Source organism: Mobula hypostoma, chromosome 12 (genome assembly GCF_963921235.1).
Source record: "Mobula hypostoma chromosome 12, sMobHyp1.1, whole genome shotgun sequence".
Lineage (NCBI taxonomy): Eukaryota > Metazoa > Chordata > Chondrichthyes > Myliobatiformes > Myliobatidae > Mobula > Mobula hypostoma.
The window spans coordinates 2260897-2280467 of record NC_086108.1 but is presented as its reverse complement, the minus strand read 5'-3'; the positions used below and the strand labels follow the sequence as shown (position 1 = coordinate 2280467).

At 47.2% G+C, this 19571-nt stretch overlaps 1 protein-coding gene across 1 annotated transcript in view; it reads left to right on the top strand.

Annotated features, from left to right (window-relative positions):
* The first annotated feature begins 1080 nt into the window (after nucleotides 1-1080).
* Nucleotides 1081-19571, top strand: part of LOC134354563 (proteasome subunit alpha type-6-like) — a 54579-nt gene continuing 36088 nt past the window's right edge. Inside the window, exons 1-2 of the mRNA XM_063063487.1 lie at nucleotides 1081-1216; nucleotides 14408-14502. Of these exons, the coding sequence (XP_062919557.1) occupies nucleotides 1141-1216; nucleotides 14408-14502 (171 nt within the window). The 5' untranslated portion in view covers nucleotides 1081-1140. The remainder of the gene's footprint in view (nucleotides 1217-14407; nucleotides 14503-19571) is intronic.

The window sequence follows — 19571 nt, the reverse complement described above, 5'->3', positions numbered from 1 at the left end:
ATACATGGCCTCCTCTACTGCCATGATGAGGCTAAACTCAGGTTGGAGGAGCAACACCTCATATATCATCTAGGTAGTCTCCAGCCCCTTGGTATGAACATAGAATTCTCCAACTTCCAGTAATTCCCTCCCCTTCCCTTCCCCTATCCCTATGTCACTCTGCCCCCTCCCCCAGCTGCCTATCTCCTCCCTCTTGGTTCCACCTCCTTCTACTACCCATTGTGTTTTCTCCTATTCCTTCTTCACCTTTCCTGCCTATCACCTCCCTGCCTCCCTTCCCCCACCCCTTTATCTTTCCCCTTACTGGTTTTTCACCTGGAACCTACCAGCCTTCTCCTTCCCACCCTCCCCACCTTCTTTATAGAGCCTCTGCCCCTTCCCCCTACAGTCCTGATGAAGGGTTCCGGCCCGAAACGTCGACCGATCTTTTCCACGGATGCTGCCCAACCTGCTGATTTCCTCCAGCGTGTTGTGCATGTTGCTTTGACCCCAGCATCTGCAGAGTATTTTGTGAGATGGAAGGTACAGGTGCCTCAGGACTCACACCACCAGGTTCAAGAACAGTTACTGCCCCTCAACCGTCAGGCTGCTGAACAGAAGGTGATAACTACACTCATTCTATTTCTGGCATTCCCACGACCCATGGTCTCAGTTTAAGGATACTTTATCTTGTTATTTCATGCTCTCATTATTTATTGCTATTTATTTATAACTGCATTTTCAGAGTTTGTTGTCCATTGATCCTGTTTACAATTACTCTTCTTGGTTCTTGATCCTCCAAAATATTCCACATGGAACTTAAACTGTAGAAACTATGTTCTATAGGTTTTTCTAAGTACGCCCGCAGGAAAAAGAATCTCAGGTTTGTATGTGGTGTCATGATAATAAAATTTACTTTGTAATATTTGAAACCCATCTCATATAACCAGCCGTGTCCATTTCTGCCATTTTCTGATTTTTATGTTCGATTTCCAGTATATGCTGTGTGTTTCTCCTTATCGCTGAAAATAGACCCCAGGAATACAAGGATTTGATATCTTACATCGAATCAGACCAATTGTTTAGCACTTTATTTCCTGGTTTTGTTTTGTTTATGAAACCGAAAGTAAAAGTGCACATTTCTCCGTTTTCGCTGTAAAGATGAGCCGCGGTTCGAGCGCCGGCTTCGACCGTCACATCACCATCTTCTCTCCCGAAGGGAGGCTCTACCAAGTAGGTCAGTCATATTTGCAAATGCGATTCTTCTGTCCGCGATTCTGCTCCGAAATCGCGCCTGTCTCCGCCGTCCTTTACCGCCGTCTTCTGTCCGCCACGTCCATCAGCGGCCGCATTCACTATTGACAGCGCGGCTGTCCAATCAGATGGTGTAATCCCTGCGCATCCTCCAATCGAATGGTGAGTGGGCGGGGTTTCATGTTGATTGACGGGGGTATTTGAATGATTAACATCAACTTTCGAATCAGAAACAGACCCTTTTTGAGTATCACTTTATTTTTAAGGTTTGAAATTTTTCTAAGAATAACTTCAGTGCATTGGATGAAGTTATTTAAATTTTGTATATTAAAACAATATTTAAACCGGGGTTTTGTTCTTCTTCCGTGACTTAGCTAAGGAGTGTTACTGCAGTCAGCAAAACTGGAAATCCCCACATTCCGCCAGAATAAATTTGTTAACAGGACACACATCGATGACTCCCCAAAAAGCAGGGGACTTCCCCCCCCCCAAGAAAACAACCTAAGAAATAAAGATGCTTCTTACAATTTTCTATCAATTTCTTATTGGTGAAGTGTGGCTGACTGGGTTGTTCAGAGTTCAAAGTCAACGTATTATTAGATTAGATTAGATTCAACTTTATTGTCATTGTGCCGAGTACAGATACAAAGCCAATGAAATGCAGTTAGCACCTGACCAGAACTGCAAACGATAATGTTATTTACAAAATAACTGTGAATAAAAAGTAAGTGCTACAGCACACAAATATAAAAGTACTGAGACAGTACAGTATGAGTGCAATACTGCTTAGCGCTGTGATGTGAGGTTCAGCAGGGTCACAGCCTCAGGGAAGAAGCTCTTCCTGTGCCTGCTGGTGCGGGAGCGGAGGCTCCTGTAGCGCCTACCAGATGGGAGGAGAGTAAAAAGTCCATGGTTAGGGTGAGATGCATCCCTGATAACGCTTTTCACCCGCCCAGACAGTGTTTATGGTAGATGTTCGCAATGGTGGGCAATTGGGTGCCGATAATCTGCTGGGCAGTTTTCACCACACGCTGGAGTGCTTTGTGGTCCAATATTGGACAATTGCCATACCACACTGAGATGCAGTTGGTGAGTATGCTCTCAATGGTACAGCAGTAAAAGTCTGTCAGTATCCTGGGACAGAGGTGAGCTTTCTTGATGCTTTGCAGGAAATAAAGACGCTGTTGCACCTTTTTGATCAGGATGGAGGAGTTCAGGGACCAGGTGAGATCTCAGAAATGTGGACACCAAGGAATTTGAAACTTGATACACGCTCTACTCCGGTTCCGTTGATGTAGATGGGGACGTGAGTGTGACTCCTGGCATGCCTAAAGTCCACAATGATCTCCTTGGTCTTCTGGGTGTTAAGGGCCAGGTTGTTGTCGGCACACCACGCGGCCAGGTGTTGGACCTCGTCCCTGTAGGCCGTCTCATCATCCCCTCTGATCAGGCCAACCACCGTGGTGTCATCTGCGAACTTGATTATGGAGTTAGAACCATGTACAGGAACGCAGCCATAGGTGAAAAGGGAGTACAGAAGAGGGCTCAGCACACAGCCTTGAGGCACGCTGGTGTTCAGGGTGAGAGTGGAGGAGGAGAGGTTGTCTGACTTAACTGATTGGGGTCTGTTCATCAGAAAGTATATGATATCGTATATTATCAAAGTATATGTACAACCCTGAGATTCGTTTCCTTCCGGGCGTTCAAAGTAGATGCAAAGAAGCAACAAAAAGACCCAAGCAAATTCATAATAAATAAAAGGGCAATAAATATCGAGAACATGAGATGAAGGGTGTGTGAAAGTGAGTGGGGGCAATTCAGTGATGGGGCAAGTAAAGTTGAGTGGTTATCCCCTGGTAACAGCCTGATGCTTGAGGGGTAGTATCTGTTCCTGAACCCAGTGGTGCGAGTTCGTTGGTTCCCGTAACGCCTTCCCGATGGCAGCAGCGAGAAGAGAGCATGTACTGGGTAGTGGGGGTCCCTGATGTGTTATTAGGTGGGCGTTGATGGCGGACCTAAATGCAAGACGCAGGAACTGAAGTACTAGGAACAGGATTAGGTTTATCGAGAAAGCAAGGGGAGTCAGGAAGAAACGACGCTGGACATGGACACAGGCCCTGGACGAGACAAGGACACCGGGCCTGGGCTAGGACTAAGACTAGGAAAGCGGGACCAGGACAAGGATCTTGGAACTAGGAGCCTGGGCTAGGACTCCAAGCCAGAGACTGGACAAGGACCCAGAACCTGTGTCTTGACTCGGGCTCAGACCCTGGATCTAGGCAAGGACAAGACATGGCTACAGGACTGGATGTGGAACTCCTGCACAGGACGAGGCACATGGACAGGACGAGAACACAAAGCCTTGACTTGGACTTGGACGAGGTTCTTGAATGTGGCTTGGACTAGACGAGGTTCTAGGACAAGGCTTGGACTAGACGAGGTTCTAGGACAAGGCTTGGACTAGACGAGGTTCTTGGACGAGGCTTGGACTAGACAAGGTTCTTGGACGAGGGTTGGACTAGACGAGGGACTCCAGCACCTGGTGAGGGAACTCCAGCACCGGGTGAGGGACTCCTGGGCTGGACATGGAACTCCAGGGCAGGACTTGGCTCTTGGACTAAGCTAGGCTCGGCTCTTGGACTCGGCTTGGTTAGGCCCTTGGGTACAGAGCCGGGACTCCTTCTTGGAGCACAGGGCCGGGACCCTTTCTAAGACGCGGGGCCAGGATGCTTTCGCAGGGTCGGGACCCTTTCTTGGATGCAGGGCCGGGATGACTGCCGAGGGTACTTGATGAGGTGACTGCTGAGGTAACTACCGGGGATTCGGATGGAGGGGGAAAGAAGCTGAATCCTGAAGCTCTTTATGTCGCCAGCCTAAAACTAGAATCAGGTGCCTCGATTAAGGAGCCCAACGGAACCAGGGAAAACAGGGAACACCCGGAACACAGATCGATGGACTGGACCGTGAACCAGAATGCAGACTTCACGGACCGGACCATGACACGATGATGGATGCTGCTTTCCTGTGACAGCACTCCCCGAGTAGGCGTGCTCACTAGTCGGGAGGGCTTTACCCATGACGGACTGGGCTGTATCAAGTTTTACAGAATTTTCTGTCAAAAGCATTGGTTTCCATACCAGACCATGATGGAACCAGTCAATACACTCTCCACTACACATCTATAGAGGTTTGTCAAAGTTATGGATCTCATGCCAAATCTTCACAAACTTCTAAGAAAGTAAATGAGCTGCCATGCTTTCTTCCTTATGTACTGGGCCCAGGACAGGTCTTCTGAAATGAGACACTAAAGAATCTAAACTTGCCTGACCCTGTCCACCTCTGATCCTCCAGTGAGGGCTGGTGCATTGATCTCTGGCTTCCTCCTCCTGAAGTCAATTATCAGCTCTTTGGTCTTGCCGACATTGAGCAAGAGGTTGTTGGAACACCACTCAGTCAAATTTTCAATTGCTAATTCATCACCACCTTCAATTTGGCCAGCAACAGTGGTGTCATCAGCAAACTTGAATATGACATCGGAGCCTCACGGTCATTAGACCATAAGACATAGGAGCAGTATTAGGCCCTTGGTCCATTGAACCTGCTCCACCATTCAATCATGGCTGATCCTTCCTCCCCTCCTCAGCCCCACTCCCCGGACCTCCCCTCGACCTTTGAAATCGTGTTTAATCAAGAACTATCAAGCTCCCTCCTTAAATATACCCAACAACCTGGCCTCCACAGCTGCCTGTGGTAACAAATTCCACAAGGAAAAAGAAGTGTATACATTTCTCTGACATTAACTGCACCTATTGGACCTATTGAAATTCACCCTGTGGCTAAAGAGATTTATCTGCATCTGTTTTAAATGGACACCCCTCTAATCTGAGCTTGTGCCTCTTGTCCTAGACTCCCCCACCATGGGAAACATCCTTTCCACATCTACTCTGTCTAGCCCTTTCAACATTCAAAAGGTTTCAATGAGATTCCCCCTCATCCCTCTAAATTCCAGTGAGTACAGACCCAGAGCCATCAAAGATTCCTCGTATGATAACCCCCTCATTCCTGGGTTCATCCTTGTGAACCTCCTCTGAACCCTCTCCAATGCCAGCACATCTTTTCTTAGGCAAGTATAAAAACTGTTCACAATACGCAAGGTGAAGCCTCACCAGTGCCTTCTAAAGCCTCAGCATCACATCCCTGCTCTTGTATTCTAGACCCCTTGAAATGAATGTTAACATAGCATTTGCCTTCCTCACCATCGACTCAACTTGCAAATTAACCTTCAGGGTGTTCTGCACAAGGACTCCCAAGACCCTTTGCATCACAGTTTTTTTGATTTTCTCCCTATTTAGAAAATAATTTGCACATTTATTTATTCTACCAAAGCATATGACCATGCATTTTCCAACATTGTATTTCATTTATTACTCTCTTGCCCATTCTCCTAATCTGTTTAAATCCTTCTGCAGCCCATCTGTTTCCTCAACACGACCTCCCCCTCTACCAATTTTCATATCATCCAAAAACTTAGCAAGAAAGCCATTATTCTATCATCTAAATCATTGATATACAACATAAAAAGAAGTGGTCCCAACACTGACTCCTGCAGAACCTCAATAGTCACTGGCAGCCAACCAGAAAAGGAACCTTTTATTCCCACTCGCTGCCTCCTACCAATCAGCCAATGCTCTAACTATTTCCTGAAATAGCATGGGCTCTTAACTTGGTAAACAGCGTAATATGTGGTACCTTGTCAAAGTATATCTGTGAGGCCGGTATTCTGTACTGGTTGTCAGATGTGGGAAGTCTGGGAGACTCCCAGCCTCCCGGAAGGCCATATCTGCACCAGGTACATCGAGCTGCAGCTCCTTAGGGACCGGGTAAGGGAACTCGAGATGCAGCCTGGTCAGGGAGAGTGAGGAGGTGACAGAGAGGAGCTATAGGCAGTTAGTCACACCGGTGCCTCGGGACACAGGTAAGTGGGTAACAGTCAGGGGAGGAAAGGGCAAGGGTCAGATACTAGAGAGACCCCTGTGGCTGTCCCCCTTAATAATAAGTACTCCTGCTTGAGTACTGTTGGGGGTACAAGCTACCTGGCACAGAGTCTGGCCCTGTGGCTCAGAAGGGTAGGGAAAGGAAGAGGATGGCAGCAGTAATAGGGGACTATAGTTAGGGAGTCAAACAGGCAATTCTGCGGATGCAGGAAAGAAACATGGATTGTAGTTTGCCTCCCAGGTGCCAGTGTCCAGGATGTTTCTGATCGCGTCCTCGATATCCTGATGTGGGAAGGTGAACAGCCAGAGGTTGTGGTACATATTGGTACCAACAACATAGGGAGGAAAAGGGAGAAGGTCCTGAAAGCAGACTACAGGGAGTTAAGAAGGAATTTGAGAAGCAGGACCACAAGCATAGTAATCTTGGGATTACTGCCTGTGCCACACAACAGTGAGTATGGGAACAGAGTGAGGTGGAGGATAAATGCGTGGCTGAGGGATTGGAGCAGGGGGCAGGGATTCAAATTTCTGGATCACTGGGGCATCTTTTGGGGCAGGAGTGACCTGTACAAAAAGGACGGGTTGTACTTGAATCTGAGGGGGACCAATATCCTGGCGGGGAGGTTTGCTAAGGCTGTTCGGGAGAGTTTATACTAGAATTACTGGTGGGTGAAGACCGAACTGAAGTGATGGAGGAAGGGGCTGTTGGCTCACAAATAGAGAAAGCTTGTAGACAGTGTGAGAGGGAGGATAGGCAGGTGATGGAGAAGGGATGTGCTCAGACTGATAGTCCTCCACACTGTCCACAACACCCCCAACCTTTGTGTCATCAGCAAATTTACTAACCCATCACTCCACTATAAACATAAACATCACGAAGAGAAGGGGTCCCAGAACTGATCCCTGAGGCACACCACTCATCCTCGATCTCCATGCAGAATATGACCTGTCTCTACAACCACTCATTGCCTTCTGTGGGCAAGCCAAATCTGAATCCACAAAGCAAGGTCCTCTTGGATCCCATGCCTGCTTACTTTCTCAATAAGCCTTGCATGGGGTACCCTGTCAAATGCCTTGCTGAAATCCATATACACTACATCTACTGCTCTACCTTCATCAATGTGTTTAGTCACATCCTCAAAAAATTCAATCAGGCTCGTAAGGCACGACCTGCCTTTGACAAAGCCATGCTGACTATTCTTAATCATATTATGCCTCTCCAAATGTTCGTAAATCCTGCCTCTCAGGATCTTTTTCATCAACTTACCAACCACTAAAGTAAGACTCACTGGTCTATAATTTCCTGGGCTATCTCTGCTCCCTCTCTTGAATAAGGGAACACAATCTACAACGCTTCAATCCTCCAGAACCTCTCCTGTCCCCATTGATGATGCAAAGATCACTGCCAGAGGCTCAGCAATCTCCTCCCTCGTCTTGCACAGTAGCCTGGGGTACAACTCATCCAGTCCCAGAGACTTACCTAACTTGATGCTTTCCAATAGCTCCAGCACATCCTCTTTCTTATTATCTCCATGCTCAAGCTTTTCAATCTGCTGCAAGTCATCCCTACAATCGCCAAGATCCTTTTCCATAGTGAATACTGAAGTAAAGTATTCATTAAGTACCTCTGCTATTTCCTCCGATTCCATACTCACTTTCCCACTGTCACACTTGATGGTCCTATTCTCTCACGTCTTATCCTCTTGTTGTTGGAGGAACTCAGCAGGTCAGACAGTGTCGATGGTCAGAGTAACACACACAAAATGCTGGAGGAACTCAGCAGGTCAGACAGTGTCGATGGTCAGAGTAACACACACAAAATGCTGGAGGAACTCAGCCGGTCAGACAGTGTCGATGGTCAGAGTAACACACACAAAATGCTGGAGGAACTCGGCGGGTCAGACAGTGTCGATGGTCAGAGTAACACACACAAAATGCTGGAGGAACTCAGCGGGTCAGACAGTGTTGATGGTCAGAGTAACACACACAAAATGCTGGAGGAACTCAGCAGGTCAGACAGTGTCGATGGTCAGAGTAACACACACAAAATGCTGGAGGAACTCAGCAGGTCAGACAGTGTCGATGGTCAGAGTAACACACACAAAATGCTGGAGGAACTCAGCAGGTTAGGCAGCATCTATGGAGAGTAATAAATAGTGGATGTTTCAGATGATTCCTGATGAAGGGTCTCGACCTGAAACATCGGCTGTTGATTTATTTATTTGCAGATACGGCACCCTTCGATCCACGCCACCCAGCAACCGACCTCTTTAACTCTAGCCTAATCACAGGAGCTTATACTATGACCAATTAACCTACTAACTGGGAGTTCTTTGGACTGGCCTCTCCAAAGTGGTCATCGTGTTGTAGTGCTGAGGTAATGATTAGGGTTGTGCAGGGTTGGTTCAAGAACCGAATGATTGAATCAATACCAGAATAGTCAGTATCATAATATGGTTTACCATCACTGACATAGAGTGTGTTGTTCTGTGTCAGTGTAGAACATTAAAACTTACTATTTAGAATTATTTTAAAAATAAATAAAAATGTACAGTAAGTGAGAGGTCTCCATGAGTTCATGGACCATACAGAATTCTGATGGTGGAAGGCAAGAAACTGTGACTAAAACACTGAGTGTAGGTCTTCAGGCTCCTGTATCTCCTCCCTGATGGCATTGTTGAGAAGAGGGCATGGCCTGGGTGGTGAGGTCCTTCATGATAGGTGCCACCTTCCTGCGACGTCACCGTTTGAAGATGTCCTCGATGGTGGGGAGGCTGGTGTCCACGATTGAGCTGGCTGAGTTTTTTCCGACCCTGTGTAGTGCCCCTCCCCGGTGGGGCAACCAGTCAGAATGCTCTCCATGGTACATCTGTAGAAACTTGCTACGGTCTTCGATGACATAACAAATTTCCTCAAATTCCTAATGAACAAGGGAAGTAGCTGTTTTTGAACCTAGTGGTGTGGGACTTTAGGGTTCTGTACCTCTTGCCCGATGGTAGTTGTGAGAAGATGGCATGTCCCACATGGTGGGGACAATGATTCAAGAAAATCGGGCAATTCAACCTGGTTCTGTGAAGGGGAAGTCATGTTTGACCAATATATTGGAGTTCTTAGAAGTAACAAGCACTTGCATGAGGGGGAGGTGGTAGATGTCCTGTAGTTGGATTCCCTGAAATCAGGTTGATGAAATCCAACATCAAAGATTATTGCAGAAAACAAATGTTGAATGTGTGGGAGGGCACAGCCTGACATAGGTCAAAGATTGGTAGGCTAATAGGAAACAAGTGCGCATAAACTGGCCTACCAGATGTGTAAGTGGTCTGCCACAGGAGTGAACGCTGGTGTCTTAACTTCCTTCCGATGATTAATGAGTGATATGACTGTTACTAGAGCATCAATCAGACAGTCCTGACTGCATCACCCGTCTGGTACAGAAACTGCAAGGCGTCTGACTGCAAGTCCCTACAAAGGATTGTGAGGACAGCTGAGAGGATCCTCAGGGTCTCTCTTCCACCTATCAGAAATACCTATCAGGAGCAGAGGCTTCAGATCCTTCCCGGCCATCGCACAATCTCTTTGGTCCCTTACCATTAGGCAGGAACATAGAATATAGAAATCTACAACACATTGCAGGCCCTTCAGTCCACAATGTTGTGCCGACTATGTAACCTACTCTAGAAGCTACCTAGACTTACCCTACCGCATAGCCCTCTATTTTTCTAACCTCCATGTACCTATCCAAGAGTCTCTTAAAAGACCCAATTGTATCCACCTCTACCAATGTCACTGACAGTGCATTCCATGCACCCACCACTGTCTGTATGAAAAACTTATCCCTGACATCCCCTCTATACCAGCATCCATGCACCTTAAAACTGTGCCCTCTCGTGCTAGCCATTCCAGCCCTGGGAAAAAGCCTCTGACTGTCCACACGATCAATGCCTTCCCATCATCTTATCAGGTCTATCAGGTCACCTCTCATCCTCCGTTGTTCCAAGGAAAAAAGGCCAAGTTCATTCAATCTGTTCTCAAAGGCACGCTCTCCAATCCAGGCAACATCCTTGTAAATCTCCTCTGCACCCTTTCTATGGTTTCCACATCCTTCCTGTAGTGAGGTGACCAGAACTGAGCACAGTACTCCAAGTGGGGTCTGACCAGGGTCCTATACAGCTGTAACATTACCTCATGGCTCTTGACCTCAATCCCGTGGTTGATGAAGGTCAACACACCATATGCCTTCTTAGCAACGCTGTCAACACATGCAGCAGCTTTGAGTGTCCTATGTACACAGACCCCAAGATCCCTCTGATCCTCCACACTGCCAAGAGTCATACCATTAATACTATATTCTGTCTTCAAATTTGCCCTACCACAATGAACCACTTCACACAAATCTGGGTTGAACTCCATCTGCCACTTCTCAGTCCAGTTCTGCATTGTATTGATCAACATTTATCTCATCAGAAAACTTACTAACCCACCCTTCTACTTCCTCGTCCAGGTCATTTATAAAAATCACAAAGAGGAGGGGTCCCAGAACACATCCCCAAAATCCTGCCTCTCAGGATCTTCTCCAACAACTTGCCAACCACTGAAGTAAGATTCACTGGTCTATTAATTTCCTGGGTTACCACTACTCCCTTTCTTGAACAAGGGAACAATGTTTGCAACCCTCCAATCCCCCAGTACTTCTCCCGTCCCTATTGATGATGGAAAGATCATTGCCAGAGGCTCAGCAATCTCCTCTCTCACTTCCCACAGTAGCCGGGGGCACACCTTGTCTGGATCTGGTGTCGTATCTAACTTAGTACCATTCAAAACCTTCAGCACATCCTCTTTCTTAATGTCTATATGCTCAAGCGTTTCAGTCCGCTGTAAGTCATCCCCACAACTGCCAAGGTCCTTTTCCCTGGTGAATACTGAAGCAACGTACCTCCACTACCTCCTTTGACTACATGCACACGTTTCCACTATCACACCTGATTGGTCCTATTCTCACTCGGCTCATCCTCTTGCTCTTCATATACTTGTAGAATGCCTTGGGGTTTTCCTTAATCCTGTCCGCCAAGGCCTTCTCATGGCCCTTTCTAGCTCTCCTAATTTCATTCTTAAACTCCCTCCTGGCAACTTTGTAATTTTCTAGAATCCTATCAGTACCTAGTTTCCTTTTCTTCTTAACTAGATTTCCACAACCTTTGTACAAACGTTTGTACACCATGGTTCTTTTACCCTACCATCCTTTCCCTGACTCAGTGGAACACACCTATGCAGAACACCATGCAAATGGTCCCTGAACACTTGCCACATTTCTGCCGTGCATTTTCCTGAGACCATCTGCTCCCAATTTATGTTCCCAAGTTCTTGTCTATTAGCATCATATTTCCCCCTTCTCCAATTAAATGTTTTCCCAAATTGTCTGCTCCTATCTGTCTCCAGCACTATGGTGAAGGAGATAAAGTTATGATCACTACCTCCAAAATGCTCTCCCACTGAGAGATCTGACACCTGACCAGGTTCATTTCCCAGTACCAGATCAAGTACAGTCTCTCTTCTAGTTGGCTTATCTACATATTGTGTCAGGAAACCTTCCTGAACACACCTAACAAACTCCATCCCATCTAAATTCCTTGCTGTAAGGAGGTGCCAGTCAATATTAGGAAATTTAGCATCTCCCATCACAACAACCTTATTATTATTGTACTGTTCCAGAATCTGCCTCCCTATTTGCTCCTTGATATCTCTGTTAGTATTGGGGAGGTTTATAAAAAACACCCAGTTGTTATTGCCTCCTTCCTGTTTCTGACTTCCACCCACAGTGACTGGGTAGATAATCCCTCCATGACTTCCTCCTTTTCTGTAGCCATGATACTATCCCTGATTAGCAGTGCTACACCCCGACCTCTTTTGACTCCCCCCCTGTCCTTTTTGAAACATCTAAAGCCCGGCACACTCAGCAGCCATTCCTGCCCCTGAGACACCCAAGTCTCTGTAATGGCCACAACGTCATAGTTCCACATATTGATCCACGCTCTAAATTCACCCTTCCCTTAAAATAGACACATCTCAAACCATATAGCTGAGTCTATTTTTGCTCTAACATCTGCTTATCCTTCTTTGCAAACTCCCTATGCTGTCTCTACTTGTCCGCCAACCACCCCATCCTCTACCTCTTCACTTCGGTTCCCACCCCCCCTGCAAATCTAGCTTAAACCCTCCCCAATAGCATTAGCAAACCTCCCCATCAGGGTATTGGCCCCCTCAGATTCATCTGCCCAAGACTGCAAGAAACTGCAGAATTGGCCAAATGGTCAACCATTTATCCCCTCGTTGCCCAGGCCTGCGCCCTGGAGAGTGAAGACTTTCCAGGCGCAGATCCATGGTCTCGCAAGACTAACGGATGCCTTTATATTATATTCCCCTCCATAGAAGCTACCTAACCTGTGGAGTTCCTCTAGCATTTTATGAGTGTTACTCTGGATTTCCAGCATCTGCAGAATCTCTTGTGTTTAAGAAACTGCAGAGAGTTGTGGACACAGCTCAGCACATCGCAGAAACCAATTTCCCCTCCATGGACTCTCTGTACCTTATTGCTACCTCAAGAAAGCAGCCAGCATTAGCAAAGACCCCAGCTACCACATAAACTCTCTTCTGTTCTTGCCCATTGGGCAGAAGAAAACATGTACGATTGGGTTTAAGACCGTAAGGTAAGACAGGAGCAGAATTAGGCCATTTGGCCCATCAAGTCTGCTCCACCATTTCATCATGGCTGATCCATTTCACTCTCAGCCCCAATCTCCTGCTTCCTCTGCTGAAGGTTATTAAAAAAAAATCCCCTAAACATTGAGAGATCTGCCATGATATATGATTCTCAAAGGCTAATATGCAGGTTCAGCATATTAGCTTTCTTCTCCCATGGTCCTCTGTTCTAACCTATACGATACCTACTTCTTCAGCCCTTTACCTCGTCCACCTATCACCTCCCAGCTTCTCACTTCATTCCCCTCACCCAACTTTTCCCTCACCTATCACCTCCCAGCTTCTCAGTCCCCCACCTATCACCTCCCAGCTTCTCACTTCATTCCCCTCACCCAACTTGTCCCTCGCCTATCACCTCCCAGCTTCTCACTTCATTCCCCTCACCCAACTTGTCCCCCGCCTATCACCTCCCAGCTTCTCACTTCATTCCCCTCACCCAACTTGTCCCTCGCCTATCACCTCCCAGCTTCTCACTTCATTCCCCTCACCCAACTTGTCCCTCGCCTATCACCTCCCAGCTTCTCACTTCATTCCCCTCACCCAACTTTTCCCTCACCTATCACCTCCCAGCTTCTCACTTCATTCCCCTCACCCAACTTGTCCCTCACCTATCACCTCCCAGCTTCTCACTTCATTCCCCTCACCCAACCTGTCCCTCACCTATCACCTCCCAGCTTCTCACTTCATTCCCCTCACACAACTTGTCCCTCACCTATCACCTCCCAGCTTCTCACTTCATTCCCCTCACCCAACTTGTCCCTCACCTATCACCTCCCAGCTTCTCACTTCATTCCCCTCACCCAACCTGTCCCTCACCTATCACCTCCCAGCTTCTCACTTCATTCCCCTCACCCAACTTGTCCCTCACCTATCACCTCCCAGCTTCTCACTTCATTCCCCTCACCCAACTTGTCCCTCACCTATCACCTCCCAGCTTCTCACTTCATTCCCCTCACCCAACTTGTTCCTCACCTATCACCTGCCAGCTTGTTCTCCTTCCCCTCCCCCACTTCCCTATTCTGGCTTCTTCTCCCTTCTCTCCCGTCCTGTCCTGTTGAAGGGTCTCAGCCCGAAATGTCAACTGCTTATTTCCCTCCACAGATGCCTCCTGACCGGCGTTCGATGTGTGTGCTCTGGATTAACAGCATTGGCAGTGTCCTTTGACTTTGATTGAAGGGTTATGTACTGCCCCGAGGCCACTTGCTGCTTTTTTATCACTAGAACCAAAGAACCATTGGTGTTAATGTGAGACAGAGAACAGGGACTCAGTAATATCTCATCCAAAAGTGCACCATCACCAGTGGTACCACATATTCCCAGCACTGCCCCGCGGACTTACCCAAAAATCTGCAATCCAAAGCGTACTGACTCTGGCAAGTGAGTCCACACCGGGGGCACCTCACGTTCCTTTCTGTGCTTTTCAGAATATGCCTTCAAAGCCATCAACCAGAGTGGTCTCACCACAGTGGCCATCAGAGGGAAGGACTCAGTTGTCGTTGTGACGCAGAAGAAAGTGGTGGTGAGTGGAGGTCTCCTTGCCCCTTGTTTGCCTGTTCCCCCCCTCGTTTCCCCATTTCCCCGCTTCCCCTTCCGCCAATGGTGTCGGCTCTCACTTGGATTTAGATCTACTCACACAACATCACCTTCCACTTAAGTGGCGCTCCCCCTGACTGGGCGTGTTTCGAGAAACTATCTGCTTCATGTTAATATAAATGTTAAGAAAATACATTTAGCTCCTTACTGTGCTTATACTCTGTGGTGGGAAAGCTGTTGGAAAAGATTCTTAGAGATAGGATCTCTGGGCATTTAGAGAATCATGGTCTGATCAGGGACAGTCAGTGTGGCTTTGTGAAGGGCAGATCGTGTCTAACAAGCCTGATAGAGTTCTTTGAGGAGGTGACCAGGTATATAGATGAGGGTAGTGCAGTGGATGTGATCTACATGGATTTTAGTAAGGCATTTGACAAGGTTCCACACGGTAGGCTTATTCAGAAAGTTAGAAGGCATGGGATCCAGGGAAGTTTGGCCAGGTGGATTCAGAATTGGCTTGCCTGCAGAAGGCAGAGGGTGGTGGTGGAGGGAGTACATTCGGATTGGAGGGTTGTGACTAGTGGTGTCCCACAAGGATCTGTTCTGGGACCTCTACTTTTCGTTATTTTTATTAATGACCTGGATGTTGGGGTAGAAGGGTGGGTTGGCAAGTTTGCAGATGACACAAAAGTTGGTGGTGTTGTAGATAGTGTAGAGGATTGTCAAATATTGCGGAGAGACATTGATAGGATGCAGAAGTGGGCTGAGAAGTGGCAGATGGAGTTCAACCCGGAGAAGTGTGAGGTGGAACACTTTGGAAGGACAAACTCCAAGGCGGAGTACAAAGTAAATGGCAGGATACTTGGTAGTGTGGAGGAGCAGAGGGATCTGGGGGTACATGTCCACAGATTCCTGAAAGTTGCCTCACAGGTGGATAGGGTAGTGAAGAAAGCTTATGGGGTGTTAGGTTTCATAAGTCGAGGGATTGAGTTTAAGAGTTGCGATGTAATGATGCAACTCTATAAAACTGTGGTTAGGCCACACTTGGAGTACTGTGTCCAGTTCTGGTCACCTCACTATAGGAAGGATGTGGAAGTATTGGAAAGGGTACAGAGGAGATTTACCAGGATGCTGCCTGGTTTAGAAAGTATGCATTATGATCAGAGATTAAGGGAGCTAGGGCTTTACTCTTTGGAGAGAAGGAGGATGAGAGGAGACATGATCGAGGTATACATACAAGATATTAAGAGGAATAGATAGAGTGGACAGCCAGCTCCTCTTCCCCAGGGCACCACTGCTCAATACAAGAGGACATGGCTTTAAGGTAAGGGGTGGGAAGTTCAAGGGGGATATTAGAGGAAGGTTTTTTACTCAGAGAGTGGTTGGTGTGTGGAATGCACTGCCTGAGTCAGTGGTGGAGGCAGATACACTAGTGAAGTTTAAGAGACTACTCGACAGGTACATGGAGGAATTTATGGGAGGCAGGATTTGAGGGTCAGCACAACAATGTGGGCCAAAGGGCCTGTACTATTCTACGTTCTATGTTCTATAGGGTTCAGGGGTGTCCATGCCCTGTCAGCAACACCCCTTCACACAACCCCCCTCCGGGCAAACAGCTGGCATTGTTTTAAGAGCAAGTAAACAAGTCCCGTTGAGGTGAGAGACAGAATAGGATGCACATCGGCTCTGGCAGGTCTGAACATCATGAATGGCAGTGATGCCCCACTCGCGGGTGAGCGCAACGCCTTTCACACACACTTCGAAAGGGAGAATAAAACTACAGCTATGCGAATCCCTGCGCCATCAGGTGACCCTGTGATCTCAGTCTCGGAGGCTGACGTCAGAGCACCTTTCAAGAGGGTGAACTCTTGCAAGGCGTCAGGCCCTAATGGTGTACCCAGTGGGGCACTGAAAACCAGTGCCGACCAACTGGCAGGAGTGTTCCGGGCCATGTTCAGTCTCTCACTGCTGCAGTCAGACGTTCTCTCCTGCTTCCAAAGGGTGACAATCATACCAGTGCCCAGGTAGAACTGGGTGAGCTGCCTCAACGACTATCGCCCAGTAGCACTCACATCTACTGTGAAGAAGTGCTTTGAGAGGTTGGTCACGGCCAGAATCGACCCCTGTCTCACTGCAATTTGCCTGTCACAACAACAGGTCTACAGCGGACACGATCTCATTAGCTCTCCACTCCGCCTGAGATCACTGGACAACAGCAACACCCACATCAGGCTGCTGTTGATTGATTTCAACACAGTCATACTCTCAGAATGAATCAACAAGCTCCAAGATCTCTCTACCTCCCTCTGCAACTGGATCCTCGACTTCCTCATCACGCGAACCTGGTGTAGGAAGGTGGGAATCGATGGTGCGTTGTGAGAGAGGCTTCCCGTCAGGTTTGTGGTGGTGCATGGACAGTGTCCTCCCTTCCTGCACTTACCTCTGCTGCCTGCTGCTCAACGCCGTGAGAGCATACGACATAGAAGCAGAATTAGCCACTTGGTCTGCTCGGCCAATCTATCATGGCTGATTTGTTATTCCTCTTAACCCCATTCTCCTACCTTCTCCCCATAACTTTTGATGACCTGACTAATTAAAGAAATTCCTCCTCATCTCTGTCCTAAAGGGATGTCCTTGTTTCCTGTGGCTGTGCCCCCTGGTTCTGGACTCTCCCACCATAGGAAACAGCCTCTCCACATCCAGTCTATCTAGGCCTTTCAATATTTTGATAGGTTTCAATGAATCCCCTCCCCCACCTCGTTCTTCTAAACTCCAGTGCGTACAGCCCCAGAGCCTTCAAAAACACTCCTCACGTGTTACAGATCTGTCCTAGCAAAATTTATTTTTAAAAGGCCTGGGATCAATGGGCCGAATGGCCTCCAATGTCATTAACTCCTGATTAGTTGTAAAATTTGATCAGAGTTGATCAAATCGATGCATAGTCAGAATACTTTTAAAGCTGGCAAAAGCATAGGACCATAGATGTAGGAGCAGAACTGGCCATTTGGCCCATCGAGTCTGCTCCACCACTCAATAGAGGCTAATTTCTCTTTTCTTAACCCCCTTACCATTCAAGAACCTAGCAGTCTCTGCAAATTTGAAGCACCTTTACTTTTAAAGTGAGAGGAAAAACACCCAATACCTTGGCCTCCACTGTCCTCCTTGGCAAAGAATTACATAGATTCATCACCCTTTGGCTGAAGAAATTCCTCCTCATCTCAGTATAGGTCCTTGTACGCTGGGATTGTTCCCTCTGGTCCTAGACTTCCCCATGACTGGGAACATCCTCTCCACATCCACTCTATCCAGGCCTTCAATATCCGGTAGGTTTCACTGAGATGTCCCCTCTGGCCCAGAGACATTAAAATACCCCTGACGTTACGCAGAGGCTCCATACAGAAACTTTACTTACCTCTTGAGTTTTTGGTCACATTTTACTGTCCATGTTTGCCAGTTTAATTTGAGAGTCAACCTTTCTCGTGCAATTTCCTCTGTCAACCGTCATGGTGTTGTTGCAGGCTTCAACCACTATGTGGCACAATGGAGCAGGTCTCCATCAGTCTCACCACATTATTTTGTAAATTTAATTGAGTGGTACACGATAGAGTGGTTAATCTGTGGAATTCATTGCCACAGATGGGTGTGGAGGGCGAGTCACTGGGTGATAGATTCTTCACTAGTAGTGCATCAAATGTTATGGGGAGAGGGGCAAGAGAATATATCAGCCAGAATGGAATGGGCCCAGTGGCCTAAATCGGCTCCTATATCTAGGACAAGGAAACACACACACCAGTCCTCATAGAGGGATCAGAAGGTGAAATAGTGAGCAATTTCAAGTTCCTGGGTTTCAATATCTCTGAGACCCAACATATTGATGCAGTTACAAAGAAGGAATAGCAGTGATTATATTCCATCTGGAGTTTGAGGAGATTGACACATGTGGAGAGCATTCTGACTGCGTCACTGCCCAGTATGGTGAGGGTCTACTGCACAGGATCAGAATAAGCTGCAGGGAGTTGTAAGCTTAGCTCCATCACAGGCACCAGCCTCTGTAGTATCCAGGATATCTCTTAAACAGCAATCACCCAGGCCATGTCTTGTTCTCATTGCTACCATCGGGAAGGAGGTACAGGAGTCTGAAGACACACATTCAGCTATTCAGGAACAGCTTCCTCCCCTCTGCCATTCGATTTCTGAATGAGCATTGAACCCATGAACACTACCTCACTGCTTTCTTATTTGCACTGCTTATTTAATTTAACAATTTAATATATATACATACAGACGTACACAGTTGGTTCTCTGTTATTATGTATTGTATTGTACTGCTGCCACACAGACAACAAATTTCAGGACATATTAAACCTGATTCTGATTGTCGTCCTACCATCTCATGGTAACAGACCCTTCTGGCCAAATGAGCTTGTGACATCCAATTTAAAAGTGTGTACATTGAAACATAAAGTAAAATGCATCACTTTGCATCAAATCGAGTCAGTGAAGATTGAGCTGTGAACAGTCCACAAGTGCTGGCATGTTTCCTGTGCTAACATAGGATGCCTGACCATCTGTGGGGAGAACGCACAAACACCTCACAGACAACGGTGGAAGCTGAACCGGGTCGCTGGCACTGAGAGCATTGCACTACCATGTGGCTCGCTTGGTAACCAAATGTCACAGCAGGAACCTAACTAAACTTGTTTTTAATATCTCAGCTGCCCAATAAGAACTAGATTTAGCTGGCATTGTTCCTGTTTGGTGTCAGGAATGTAACCCCAGGGGATGCTGAGTTTAAGAGACTGGTAGTTGTCACTGCAGGGCAGGGCGTAGTGCCCAACAGATTAAGTTACTGGATCGAGATTAAGTTAAATCACAAACACAGTAAATTCCTGCAGATGCCGAAAATCTTGAGCAACACACACAAAATGCTGGGGAATCTCTGCAGGTCAGGCAGCATCTATGGAAAAGAGTAAACAGTCGATGTTTTGGGCTGAGACCCTTCTTCAGGATGGTGCTGCTTTCAATTTCCAGCATCTGCAGACTTTCTTGTCTTAATGA